At 44.6% G+C, this 14,639-nt stretch overlaps 1 protein-coding gene across 3 annotated transcripts in view; it reads left to right on the forward strand.

The window, feature by feature from the left end:
• Positions 1 to 14,639, forward strand: part of nup98 (nucleoporin 98 and 96 precursor) — an 84,639-nt gene that overhangs the window by 53,591 nt on the left and 16,409 nt on the right. For all 3 annotated transcript variants that reach the window (XM_080748867.1, XM_080748866.1, XM_080748868.1), the window contains exons 21-24: positions 1,754 to 1,900; positions 3,280 to 3,495; positions 8,114 to 8,240; positions 10,225 to 10,433. In XM_080748867.1, coding sequence (XP_080604993.1) covers positions 1,754 to 1,900; positions 3,280 to 3,495; positions 8,114 to 8,240; positions 10,225 to 10,433 — 699 coding nt within the window. The remainder of the gene's footprint in view (positions 1 to 1,753; positions 1,901 to 3,279; positions 3,496 to 8,113; positions 8,241 to 10,224; positions 10,434 to 14,639) is intronic.

Below are 14,639 nucleotides of genomic sequence, written 5' to 3' on the forward strand. Positions count from 1 at the left end.
TTTACATGTCCTTCAGGATGTAGTCAGTACCAACAGCTCACACCAGTCCTGGGTGTTTGAGGTTGGTTTACATGTCCTTCAGGATGTAGTCAGTACCAACAGCTCACACCAGTCCTGGGTGTTTGAGGTTGGTTTACATGTCCTTCAGGATGTAGTCAGTACCAACAGCTGTGTTTGAGGTTGGTTTACATGTCCTTCAGGATGTAGTCAGTACCAACAGCTGTGTTTGAGGTTGGTTTACATGTCCTTCAGGATGTAGTCAGTACCAACAGCTCACACCAGACCAACCGAAGGGTCTGGTCCTGGGTGTTTGAGGTTGGTTTACATGTCCTTCAGGATGTCGTCAGTACCAACAGCTCACACCAGTCCTGGGTGTTTGAGGTTGGTTTACATGTCCTTCAGGATGTAGTCAGTACCAACAGCTCACACCAGTCCTGGGTGTTTGAGGTTGGTTTACATGTCCTTCAGGATGTAGTCAGTACCAACAGCTGTGTTTGAGGTTGGTTTACATGTCCTTCAGGATGTAGTCAGTACCAACAGCTCACACCAGTCCTGGGTGTTTGAGGTTGGTTTACATGTCCTTCAGGATGTAGTCAGTACCAACAGCTCACACCAGTCCTGGGTGTTTGAGGTTGGTTTACATGTCCTTCAGGATGTAGTCAGTACCAACAGCTGTGTTTGAGGTTGGTTTACATGTCCTTCAGGATGTAGTCAGTACCAACAGCTGTGTTTGAGGTTGGTTTACATGTCCTTCAGGATGTAGTCAGTACCAACAGCTCACACCAGTCCTGGGTGTTTGAGGTTGGTTTACATGTCCTTCAGGATGTAGTCAGTACCAACAGCTGTGTTTGAGGTTGGTTTACATGTCCTTCAGGATGTAGTCAGTACCAACAGCTCACACCAGTCCTGGGTGTTTGAGGTTGGTTTACATGTCCTTCAGGATGTAGTCAGTACCAACAGCTCACACCAGTCCTGGGTGTTTGAGGTTGGTTTACATGTCCTTCAGGATGTAGTCAGTACCAACAGCTGTGTTTGAGGTTGGTTTACATGTCCTTCAGGATGTAGTCAGTACCAACAGCTGTGTTTGAGGTTGGTTTACATGTCCTTCAGGATGTAGTCAGTACCAACAGCTCACACCAGACCAACCGAAGGGTCACACTGTGAGAAAACAATAACATCCCAGTGGAAGAAGTGGAAGTATCCTCTATAAGATGTCTGTCTGTGTGTCTGTGTGTCCGTCCAGGTCAGTCACTTCTCCATATAAGGACATATGTGTGTCTGTGTGTCCGTCCAGGTCAGTCACTTCTCCATATAAGGACATATGTGTGTCTGTGTGTCCGTCCAGGTCAGTCACTTCTCCATATAAGGACATATGTGTGTCTGTGTGTCCGTCCAGGTCAGTCACTTCTCCATATAAGGACATATGTGTGTCTGTGTGTCCGTCCAGGTCAGTCACTTCTCCATATAAGGACATATGTGTGTCTGTGTGTCCGTCCAGGTCAGTCACTTCTCCATATAAGGACATATGTGTGTCTGTGTGTCCGTCCAGGTCAGTCACTTCTCCATATAAGGACATATGTGTGTCTGTGTGTCCGTCCAGGTCAGTCACTTCTCCATATAAGGACATATGTGTGTCTGTGTGTCCGTCCAGGTCAGTCACTTCTCCATATAAGGACATATGTGTGTCTGTGTGTCCGTCCAGGTCAGTCACTTCTCCATATAAGGACATATATGTGTCTGTGTGTCCGTCCAGGTCAGTCACTTCTCCAAATATGGGCTTCAGGAGTCTGACGAGGAACAGGAAGTCCCACCCAAAACGGACCCCAAGAAACTGAAGACCATGACATCACTTCCTCCCTCCAAGCTGCACTTCCTGCAGCAGCAGCAGGTGGCGCCAAAGGTCTGTTTATTATTACACAATGCATTATGGGTAATGGAGTCTTTAATAGAACACTGCATCATGGGTAATGTAGTCTTTAATAGAACACTGCATCATGGGTAATGTAGTCTTTAATAGAACACTGCATCATGGGTAATGCAGTCTTTAATAGAACACTGCATCATGGGTAATGTAGTCTTTAATAGAACACTGCATCATGGGTAATGGAGTCATTAATAGAACACTGCATCATGGGTAATGGAGTCTTTAATAGAACACTGCATCATGGGTAATGTAGTCTTTAATAGAACACTGCATCATGGGTAATGGAGTCGTTAATAGAACACTGCATCATGGGTAATGTAGTCTTTAACTCTCCTACTGCCAGATTATTTATTTATTTATTGGGTCTGGCGCCATCAAAAAGCGGCTTACCTTTGCGACGTTATAGTAGATAGACAGACAGACATTTATTTTATTTTTTTTATTTTTTTTGGTTGTGCAATAGTGCACTTTGGTCTGCCAGGCAGCAGAGGGCGGCGTCATGCGAGAATTAATGTGAATTGTCCTGCTATGTGTTGCCGTACATTCAGAGCAGTCACTGGCTACAGAGCCTCCGGGCCAGAGGAAATCAACAAGGAAGTGAATTGTTCTCCGTTGATCTAACGCATAATGGATTTTTTACACCATCACAGCGGAAAATGTGTTTACAGTAAACGGCCGCGCGACCCCTCATCAGCTTACAGTCATCAGACGAACGAACCGAACGAGCGCCGTATTGGCATCGACGTTCTGTAAAAAATGGGGCGAGCGTTATCGTTCAAAGCGTGGGGAGAGTTAATAGAACACTACATCATGGGTAATGTAGTCTTTAATAGAACACTGCATCATGGGTAATGTAGTCTTTAATAGAACACTGCATCATGGGTAATGGAGTCGTTAATAGAACACTGCATCATGGGTAATGTAGTCGTTAATAGAACACTGCATCATGGGTAATGTAGTCTTTAATAGAACACTGCATCATGGGTAATGGAGTCGTTAATAGAACACTGCATCATGGGTAATGTAGTCTTTAATAGAACACTGCATCATGGGTAATGGAGTCGTTAATAGAACACTGCATCATGGGTAATGGAGTCTTTAATAGAACACTGCATCATGGGTAATGGAGTCGTTAATAGAACACTGCATCATGGGTAATGTAGTCTTTAATAGAACACTGCATCATGGGTAATGGAGTCTTTCCATCAGTAGAACGCTGGCTGTTGTAAGGGTAACTCTTAGTCTCCTCCAAAGTAAACTTTTCATCAGAAAGGTCCGTCACTCAGACCCTGTGTGTGTGTGTGTGTGTGTGTGTGTGTGTGTGTGTGTGTGCGTGTGCGTGCGTGCGTGTGTAGGAAGTGTCCGGCGGCGTGGGGGCGGAGCTAGACAGTGACATGGCAGACATCACCGTGGCAACGCAGCCAGAGAGCATTCTGGGAAGTCCAGCGCTGGAGGGGGAGGAGTCAGAGGACGACAAGGTCTCCGGTTCGATTCCTACAGAAACCCACGAGCAACACTCTGCGTCGAGTCAGATGGCCTTTAGTCTGGGACACAACCCTCACACCCTACAGGTAGGAACTGGTACTACACCCTGTATATACCCTGTTATACCCTTTATATACCCTGTTATACACCCTCTATACACCCTATATACACTATATACCCTCTATACACCCTATATACACTATATACCCTCTATACAGTCAGATGGCCTTTAGTCTGGGGCACAACCCTCACACCCTGCAGGTAACTACTGGTATTACACCCTGTATATACCCTGTTATACCCCTTTATATACCCTGTTATACACCCTCTATACACCCTATATACACTATATACCCTCTATACAGGCAGATGGCCTTTAGTCTGGGGCACAACCCTCACACCCTACAGGTAGGAGCTGGTATTACACCCTGTATATACCCTGTTATACCCCTTTATATACCCTGTTATACCCCTTTATACTAGAGCCCGACCGATATATCGGTCAATTCGATATATCGGTCGTTTTGGAGGTATCGGTATCGGTATCGGTGAATTATTCCACCGATACCGATATATATATTTTTTTATATATATTTTTTTTTTTACCCCATTAAATCTAGTAAACATGATTTCAATCGCGATTTTGCATGTTCCACCCCCCATACAACCCCATCTTTCATACAGGGCAGCCATCTTTGCTTACATAACATGAAACGTAAAACATAATGGCTATTTTCTCAAGAATGCCTGAACGGATTTCCAATCTGATTTTTTTGTTTGAAAGCTGTGAACAGCCTGCACAAACATGGTGCATGCTCTGTGCATGGGCGTGCATGATCTGTGCACTATAAATTACATGGAAGTCTATGGAGATTTATGGCAGGGAGAACCCAAAGAAGGCATATTTAATTGGCAGTAACTGAGTTAATTGTCTGTAACGTGTCTGCGGATAGAGCATGAAACCCTGAGTTATATAGGCCTATGTGTGGGCAATACCAGAATTATCCAGCAGAGTGCAGTATAATAGTCCAAGATGCAAGCCAACACTACTGGAGCTGCTGCCTCTCGTGTGTCGTTCACTCACCACATGCACTGTCTAGCTCTGATTTTTCATGTTGCGGTGGAGGAAGGTGTGTAGGCCTATGTGAAAATCCACAGAGAAATATAGATGTCTGACTATAGACTATAGAACTTGTGTTGTTTAATTGCTTGGCAATGCATTTACGTTTGGATAAAAGACACATATTAATTCATAAACGAGACAAAACACAGCAGAACCCCCAAATTAAAAGAGTATTATTATCCAACAAGCAATAGAAATTGATAACTGCGACCAAACTTAAAGTTTGACATGAAAAGCACAAAAAAAGCAATAATCTGACCATTTATCCGAGGGGCGAGCTGTCAATTAAATGATCTTAAATGAATAATTTTTTTTTTTTACAAAACATCGGTATCGTATCGGTATCGGTGCTCTAGCACTCTCCAACATCGGATATCGGTATCGGTCGGAAAAAATGGTATCGGTCGGGCTCTACTTTATACCCCTTTATATACCCTGTTATACCCCTTTATACCCCTTTATATACCCTGTTATACCCCTTTATACCCCTTTATACACCCTGTTCTACCCCTTTATACCCCTTTATATACCCTGTTATACCCCTTTATACCCCTTTATACACCCTGTTATACCCCTTTATACCCCTTTATATACCCTGTTATACCCCTTTATACCCCTTTATATACCCTGTTATACCCCTTTATACCCTGTTATACCCCTTTATACCCCTTTATACACCCTGTTATACCCCTTTATACACCCTGTTATACCCCTTTATACCCCTTTATACGCCCTGTTATACCCCTTTATACCCCTTTATACACCCTGTTATACCCCTTTATACCCCTTTATACACCCTGTTATACCCCTTTATACCCCTTTATATACCCTGTTATACCCCTTTATACCCCTTTATACACCCTGTTATACCCCTTTATACCCCTTTATACACCCTGTTATACCCCTTTATACCCCTTTATACACCCTGTTATACCCCTTTATACCCCTTTATATACCCTGTTATACCCCTTTATACCCCTTTATACACCCTGTTATACCCCTTTATACCCCTTTATATACCCTGTTATACCCCTTTATACCCCTTTATACGCCCTGTTATACCCCTTTATACCCCTTTATACCCCTTTATATACCCTGTTATACCCCTTTATACCCCTTTATACGCCCTGTTATACCCCTTTATACCCCTTTATATACCCTGTTATACCCCTTTATACCCCTTTATACACCCTGTTATACCCCTTTATACCCCTTTATATACCCTGTTATACCCCTTTATACCCCTTTATATACCCTGTTATACCCCTTTATACCCCTTTATATACCCTGTTATACCCCTTTATACCCCTTTATATACCCTGTTATACCCCTTTATACCCCTTTATATACCCTGTTATACCCCTTTATACACCCTATATACACCCTCTATACAGCCAGCTGGCCTTTAGTCTGGGACACAACCCCCATACCCTACAGGTAGGAGATGGTACTACACCCTGCTTTAGCCTGGGGCACAGCCCCCATACCCTGCAGGTAAGATATGGTACTGCACCCTGTATACACCCTACTGGATTTTACTGATTAGGTGCGTGGTCTGCCTATGTTATTGTTTTTCTAGATTGATATTCCTATGAATTTGTTGTATTGTTATTGATGTTCTGACAGATTATCTTGTTTGTCATAGTGATGTGTTTTACCTGCTTATTGTAAGTCGCTTTGGATTAAAAGCGTCTGCTAAATGCATGAACTGTAAGCTGTAACCTGTTAAGGCAAAGCTGTACACTGTACAGTAATGTTGGCCACACAACATATTGACACTTGGGCCCAACGTGGACATTTTCACATAGGCTATTAGTAGGAGTGTAACGATACATTTTAATAGCAATTCGATACATATCACGATACATGGACGATATTGGTTCATTCATGGCGATACGATACGATTCGATTCAATGATTTAAAATCAATATAGTAACTATTTAGAAAATAAATTAAATCTGTGTGAAAGGTGTGGATAGTGCAGGTTTTTTAAGGGAAACATGTATTATTATGGATATAAATACGTAAACACTGTGATTATTTGCCAAATACATGGACATTGTATATTGACAAACCTGCACATTGACATGAACCCAGAGATTACACACATTTATCGATAGACCAGTGTAGCTATATGGAAAGGAAAAGTAATTCAACCCCTCCTTTTCATTTTTTCTTCTTTAAAATGCTACATACAATGCACAAGTAGGTAGTATCGATACAATCGATTCTTTGCACTGCCGATTCGATACGATACAAAATAATGATAATGATATACTTCGATTTTTTAAGTTAAAAACGATATTTTGGTACAGTTACTATATCGTTACACCCCCTAGCTATTAGGCTACTACTCACTCCTGTTGCCAGCAGTTTAGACATGAATGGCTGTCGAGTTATTTTGAGGGGACAATACAATATCCAAGCTGTACACTGACTACTTCACAAAGTGTCATTTCTTCAGAGATATCATTAAATATGTTCAGAAATGAGAGGGTTGTAATCACTTTGGTGAGATACTTTTTATCAAATCAAATCAAACTTTATTTATATAGCACATTTAATAATGACAGTTGTACAGCCAAAGCAAAAACAGTGCAATGAGAAGCAATACAAGCGAATAGGAACAAATAAACAAGTTAAAAGTTAAACTCAGCTGAAACATCCTACATCAGAACAGCAGCTCCTACATCAGGCTCTGTCCGGGTGTCCAAAGCGTGTTGTACGGGTCACATGGCCTCACAGGACGCTTGATAAAATGAACTCCTAAATAGCATGGCTCACTTCTCACTGGGTGTGGTTTTCAGATCAAGAAGGCACGGCTCACTTCTCACTGGGTGTGGTTTTCAGATCAAGAAGGCACCTCTCACTTCTCGCTGGGTGTGGTTTTCAGATCAAGAAGGCACCTCTCACTTCTCGCTGGGTGTGGTTTTCAGATCAAGAAGGCACCTCTCACTTCTCACTGGGTGTGGTTTTCAGATCAAGAAGGCACCTCTCACTTCTCGCTGGGTGTGGTTTTCAGATCAAGAAGGCACCTCTCACTTCTCACTGGGTGTGGTTTTCAGATCAAGAAGGCACCTCTCACTTCTCGCTGGGTGTGGTTTTCAGATCAAGAAGGCACCTCTCACTTCTCGCTGGGTGTGGTTTTCAGATCAAGAAGGCACCTCTCACTTCTCACTGGGTGTGGTTTTCAGATCAAGAAGGCACCTCTCACTTCTCACTGGGTGTGGTTTTCAGATCAAGAAGGCACCTCTCACTTCTCACTGGGTGTGGTTTTCAGATCAAGAAGGCACCTCTCACTTCTCACTGGGTGTGGTTTTCAGATCAAGAAGGCACCTCTCACTTCTCGCTGGGTGTGGTTTTCAGATCAAGAAGGCACCTCTCACTTCTCACTGGGTGTGGTTTTCAGATCAAGAAGGCACCTCTCACTTCTCACTGGGTGTGGTTTTCAGATCAAGAAGGCACCTCTCACTTCTCACTGGGTGTGGTTTTCAGATCAAGAAGGCACCTCTCACTTCTCGCTGGGTGTGGTTTTCAGATCAAGAAGGCACCTCTCACTTCTCGCTGGGTGTGGTTTTCAGATCATGAAGGCGTGCCTCCTGGCTGAGGATGAGGAGGATGACATCATGGACACAGCGGTGACGATGAAGAGTCTGGTGGAGTCTTCCTCTTCTCCTCGACTTCTCACCACTAGGAGCAGAACCACAGGTCTGTACCTGAAGCAGGGACCCCTTAGAGAGAGAGATGAAGCAGGGACCCCTTAGAGAGAGAGAGATGAAGCAGGGACCCCTTAGAGAGAGAGAGATGAAGAAGGGACCCCTTAGAGAGAGATGAAGCAGGGACCCCTTAGAGAGAGAGAGATGAAGCAGGGACCCCTTAGAGAGAGAGAGATGAAGCAGGGACCCCTTAGAGAGAGTCTAGAGAGATGAAGCAGGGACCCCTTAGAGAGAGTCTAGAGAGATGAAGCAGGGACCCCTTAGAGAGAGAGAGATGAAGCAGGGACCCCTTAGAGAGAGAGAGATGAGGCAGGGACCCCTTAGAGAGAGAGAGATGAAGAAGGGACCCCTTAGAGAGAGAGAGATGAAGCAGGGACCCCTTAGAGAGAGAGAGATGAAGCAGGGACCCCTTAGAGAGAGAGAGATGAAGCAGGGACCCCTTAGAGAGAGAGAGATGAAGCAGGGACCCCTTAGAGAGAGAGAGTCTAGAGAGATGAAGCAGGGACCCCTTAGAGAGAGAGAGATGAAGCAGGGACCCCTTAGAGAGAGAGAGATGAAGCAGGGACCCCTTAGAGAGAGAGAGATGAAGCAGGGACCCCTTAGAGAGAGAGAGATGAAGCAGGGACCCCTTAGAGAGAGAGAGTCTAGAGAGATGAAGCAGGGACCCCTTAGAGAGAGAGAGATGAAGCAGGGACCCCTTAGAGAGAGAGAGATGAAGCAGGGACCCCTTAGAGAGAGTCTAGAGAGATGAAGCAGGGACCCCTTAGAGAGAGAGAGATGAAAAAGGGACCCCTTAGAGAGAGAGAGATGAAGCAGGGACCCCTTAGAGAGAGAGAGATGAAGCAGGGACCCCTTAGAGAGAGAGAGATGAAGCAGGGACCCCTTAGAGAGAGATGAAGCAGGGACCCCTTAGAGAGAGAGAGATGAAGCAGGGACCCCTTAGAGAGAGAGAGATGAAGAAGGGACCCCTTAGAGAGAGATGAAGCAGGGACCCCTTAGAGAGAGAGAGATGAAGCAGGGACCCCTTAGAGAGAGAGAGATGAAGCAGGGACCCCTTAGAGAGAGTCTAGAGAGATGAAGCAGGGACCCCTTAGAGAGAGAGAGAGATGAAGCAGGGACCCCTTAGAGAGAGAGAGATGAAGCAGGGACCCCTTAGAGAGAGAGAGTCTAGAGAGATGAAGCAGGGACCCCTTAGAGAGAGAGAGATGAAGCAGGGACCCCTTAGAGAGAGAGAGAGAGATGAAGCAGGGACCCCTTAGAGAGAGAGAGAGAGATGAAGCAGGGACCCCTTAGAGAGAGAGAGAGAGATGAAGCAGGGACCCCTTAGAGAGAGAGAGTCTAGAGAGATGAAGCAGGGACCCCTTAGAGAGAGAGAGATGTCAGAGAAATAGGAACACAATGGCTATAATAGGCCTATTTCAGACAGATTTCAGCAATCTTGAACCTGCAGTCTTTACAAAATCTTTAGAGAGAGAGATGAAGCAGGGACCCCTTAGAGAGAGATGAAGCAGGGACCCCTCAGAGAGAGATGAAGCAGGGACCCCTTAGAGAGAGATGAAGCAGGGACCCCTTAGAGAGAGATGAAGCAGGGACCCCTTAAGGCCCTCTTACATCTAACAACTTTGAAAAGATTTCAGACAGATTTGTAAAGATTTCTAAAAGACTACCCTCACACTATAAGATTTGAAAAAGATTTTCCAAAGACTTATTGATGATTTTTAAAAGATTTCAGTTGTTAGATGTGAGATGCCTCTAAAGATTTTGTAAAGACTGGTTCAGGATTCCCTTTTATTTGCTGAAATCTGTCTGAAATAGGCCTATTATAGCCATTGTGTTTCTCTGACTAGGGCGAGTACCGATTCCACATCACTAGCTTTAACCCGTCTTCTCCTTCTCAGGTCTTCTCAGCTTTAACCCTCATGTCTTCTCCTTCTCAGGTCTTCTCAGCTTTAACCCTCATGTCTTCTCCTTCTCAGGTCTTCTCCAGACTCGTTTCTCCTCCTCTCTCTTCGTTGACCCCGTGACCTCCTCCTCCCCCCTCCTCCCTCCTCTGGCCTCACCACGACCTCTGACCTCCCTGCAGCTGGCCCCGCCCAGCAGGGGGGCGGAGCCTGCCGTCAGGACGGTGGGGGTCCGCCGGCTGGGGGGTCCCGTTGCCCTGGGAGACAGCATCACAGCCAATAAGGTACTGTTTTATTAACCCATAGCCTAGACAGCTTCACAGCCAATAAGGTAGTGTTTTATTAACCCATAGCCTAGACAGCTTCACAGCCAATAAGGTAGTGTTTTATTAACCCATAGCCTAGACAGCTTCACAGCCAATAAGGTAGTGTTTTATTAACCCATAGCCTAGACAGCTTCAAAGCCAATAAGGTAGTGTTTTATTAACCCATAGCCTAGACAGCTTCACAGCCAATAAGGTAGTGTTTTATTAACCCATAGCCTAGACAGCATCACAGCCAATAAGGTACTGTTTTATTAACCCATAGCCAATAAGGTAGTGTTTTATTAACCCATAGCATCACAGCCAATAAGGTAGTGTTTTATAAACCCATAGCCAATAAGGTAGTGTTTTATTAACCCATAGCCTAGACAGCATCACAGCCAATAAGGTAGTGTTTTATTAACCCATAGCCTAGACAGCTTCACAGCCAATAAGGTAGTGTTTTATTAACCCATAGCCTAGACAGCATCACAGCCAATAAGGTAGTGTTTTATTAACCCATAGCCTAGACAGCTTCACAGCCAATAAGGTAGTGTTTTATTAACCCATAGCCTAGACGGCTTCACAGCCAATAAGGTACTGTTTTATTAACCCATAGCCTAGACAGCTTCACAGCCAATAAGGTAGTGTTTTATTAACCCATAGCCTAGACAGCTTCACAGCCAATAAGGTAGTGTTTTATAAACCCATAGCCTAGACGGCTTCACAGCCAATAAGGTACTGTTTTATTAACCCATAGCCTAGACAGCTTCACAGCCAATAAGGTAGTGTTTTATTAACCCATAGCCTAGACAGCTTCACAGCCAATAAGGTAGTGTTTTTTAAACCATAGCATCACAGCCAATAAGGTAGTGTTTTATTAACCCATAGCCTAGACAGCTTCACAGCCAATAAGGTAGTGTGTTATTAACCCATAGCCTAGACAGCATCACAGCCAATAAGGTAATGTTTTATTAACCCATAGCCTAGACAGCTTCACAGCCAATAACATAGTGTTGTATTAACCCATAGCCTAGACAGCTTCACAGCCAATAAGGTAGTGTTTTATTAACCCATAGCCTAGACAGCTTCACAGCCAATAACGTAGTGTTTTATTAACCCATAGCCTAGACAGCCTCACAGCCAATAAGGTAGTGTTTTATTAACCCATAGCCTAGACAGCATCACAGCCAATAAGGTAGTGTTTTATTAACCCATAGCCTAGACAGCTTCACAGCCAATAACGTAGTGTTTTATTAACCCATAGCCAATAAGGTAGTGTTTTATTAACCCATAGCCAATAAGGTAGTGTTTTATATTACGCATTAACCAGTGATAGCAATCACCATTCAGGTGCGAGGTGTCATCCTCCTCACAGGGTGATTGGCATTGATGGTGTCCACCTGTGCACCTGTCACAGTTTCTATAAATAGACCACAGACACCCTGCAGTATCAGATACACTGAAGAAGGCTTACAGCCGAAACGTTTGTTTCTCATCCATGCAAATGCAACAATAAAGAAAAAACAACTCTTGCCACTGTGTGCGATCCATCCTCCTCCTTCTACATGTTGATTTAAAGGGATACCGCACCAGTAGAGTCAGAGCGCGGTGGTAACCAAAAAGTCTATTCAGTGTTTTATAAACCATAGCATCACAGCCAATAAGGTACTGTTTTATTAACCCATAGCCAATAAGGTAGTGTTTTATAAACCCACACTGTGTCAGAGGAACCGTATTTCTATTGCCTCAGGGCATCTTGTCCATCTGCCAGTGATGTGTATCAGACCAGTTGCCCATATATGGAGACCCCTGCATGATAGTCAACAATGTGATGTCAGAACATGCCCATATATGTACACCAGTAAGACTCCCTAATCGGGAGATAAGCGACCGTAGGTGGCTTATCTCCACAAATAGGGCAAAAATGTGTTTTTCCCAAATCTTCCTGATCCATGTTGATGACATGAGTGTAGACATGCTGTGTAGTGATATTCGTGATTTTAGGGCAAAAACTGTAGGAGCAGTGTCCAAAAATGTGTTTTAAAAAATCGGCCTGAAGGTAGCGCTAGAATAGGGCCATGTGAGAAATGAGGGGTGGGGTCTCCGCGTTGCCTTGGCGGACGAATAGGTACCGGCCCCGGCTCTCCCGGACGCTCCTAGCCTGAGTTACGGCATTTTATGTGCGCTGCAGTGGCAGGGGGTCCTCCACTGGGGGCGCCACCACTTTTGCATCCGTTCTGGAGCACCAGGAGTCGGTGGTCCCCGGGAATTCCCCGTGAGCAGCCCCGTTGGGGTGGTCATTTTTGCACATTTGGTCATTTTTTACATCTGGGGGTCCCCCCCCGGGTCCTTGGAGGTTGTAGTTTGGCAGGCAAGGAGTGTGTGTGTAAAATCTGGCATGGATCGGGTCAACGGGTGCGGAGATATAAGCAGGGAAAAAGTGTGACGTGTGACGTGTGAGCACATTTGGTCATTTTTTACATCTGGGGGTCCCCCAGGGACTTGGCCTCCGGGGGTCCTTGGAGGTTGTAGTTTGGCAGTCAAGGAGTGTGTGTGCAAAATTTGGCATGGATGGGGGCAACGGTTGTGGAGATATGAGCAGGGCAAAAGTGTGACGGACTCACTCACAGACAGACAGCCCGTGGAGGTTTTGGTAGTAAATGCGACCTACGGTCGCAATTACCAAATGCGGGGATTCCCAGATATGAGCTTAATATTGATGACATGGGGACAGAGGGATCTCCATATATGGGCATAAAACGGACAAGGACGTAATTAATTTGCAAGTGTGACTCGTGATGACATCAGCGATCTCCATGTATGGGCATAAAAGGGACTTCAAGCCAGAGTGTGATGTCTCATGGACCAGGGTCTGTTCATGGGAAGGTCCTTCAGGGTGATATGGTGTTAATGTTATCATTGCAGGGTTCAGGTCTCTTCAGGGTGTATATTAATGGTATTAATGGTGTTGGGTTCAGGTCTTATGGACCAGGGTCTGTTCATGGGAAGGTCCTTCAGGGTGATATATAATACCAGTAAGACTCCCTAATCGGGAGATAAGCGACCGTTGGTCGCTTATCTCCACAAATAGGCCAAAAGTTTGTTTTACCAATTATCAAGACATACGGGCAGTTGACAGTTTGCCATGGTTACTCATTGAAGTTGAATCTCCATATATGGAGATAACCTACGCATCACACTAAGTCTGACCTCACCAGCCCATATTTGGGCATGAGCAACTTATGTCTCCATATATGGAGATCCCTAACAGAATCCCTTTTATGCCCATATATGGAGATCCCTAACAGAATACCTTTTATGCCCATATATGGAGATCCCTAACAGAATCCCTTGTATGCCCATATATGGAGATCCCTAACAGAATCCCTTTACAGTTTACAGTTTACAGTTTAGGCATTTAGCAGACGCTTTTAATCCAAAGCGACTTACAATAAGCAGATAACATTACAATAATAAACAAGATAATATGTCAGTACATCATCAACAATATAACAAATACAAGTGGATATCTATCTAGAAAAAACACAGTATAATCAAAGTTATAGAAAAAACCTAAAAACAAAAATAAATGCTAGCTAGCTTCATGTATGGTCATTGATTTCTTGTAGTGCTAAGGGTTTAGGTGGAGTCTGAAAAGGTGAGTCTTCAGTCCACGGCGAAAGCTAGCGAGTGAGTCCGTTGTTCTAAGTGCGACAGGGAGTTTGTTCCACAACTTGGGGGCCAGGAGGGCAAACTGTCTTGGACGAGTGGATTTTTGCCCTGGGGTTTTTAGCGAGGGTTCTGTCAGCATCCCTGTGTTGGCTGATCTAAGTGAACGGGTGGGGGTGTAGGGGTTGATCAGGTTTTGGAGGTATGGAGGAGCCATACCTTTGGCTGCTTTGAAGGTCAGCATCAGTGTTTTGTATTCAGTGCGGGCCGCAACCGGGAGCCAGTGGAGGCTGCGGAGAAGAGGATGCCCATATATGGAGATCCCTAACAGAATCCCTAACAGAATCCCTTTTATGCCCATATATTATGGAGAAATCCCTGCTCTGAGTATCTGACATCAGTTTGATGTCACCTGTTTATGCCCATATATGGAGATCCCTGCTCTGCGTATCTGGTTGCTATGGTAAACAGTTGGTTGCTAGGGTAAAAAAACATGGTTGCTATGGTAAACAGTTG

The sequence above is a fragment of the Nannobrachium achirus genome (genome assembly GCF_963921795.1).
Source record: "Nannobrachium achirus genome assembly, chromosome: 19".
Classification (NCBI taxonomy): Eukaryota; Metazoa; Chordata; class Actinopteri; order Myctophiformes; family Myctophidae; genus Nannobrachium; species Nannobrachium achirus.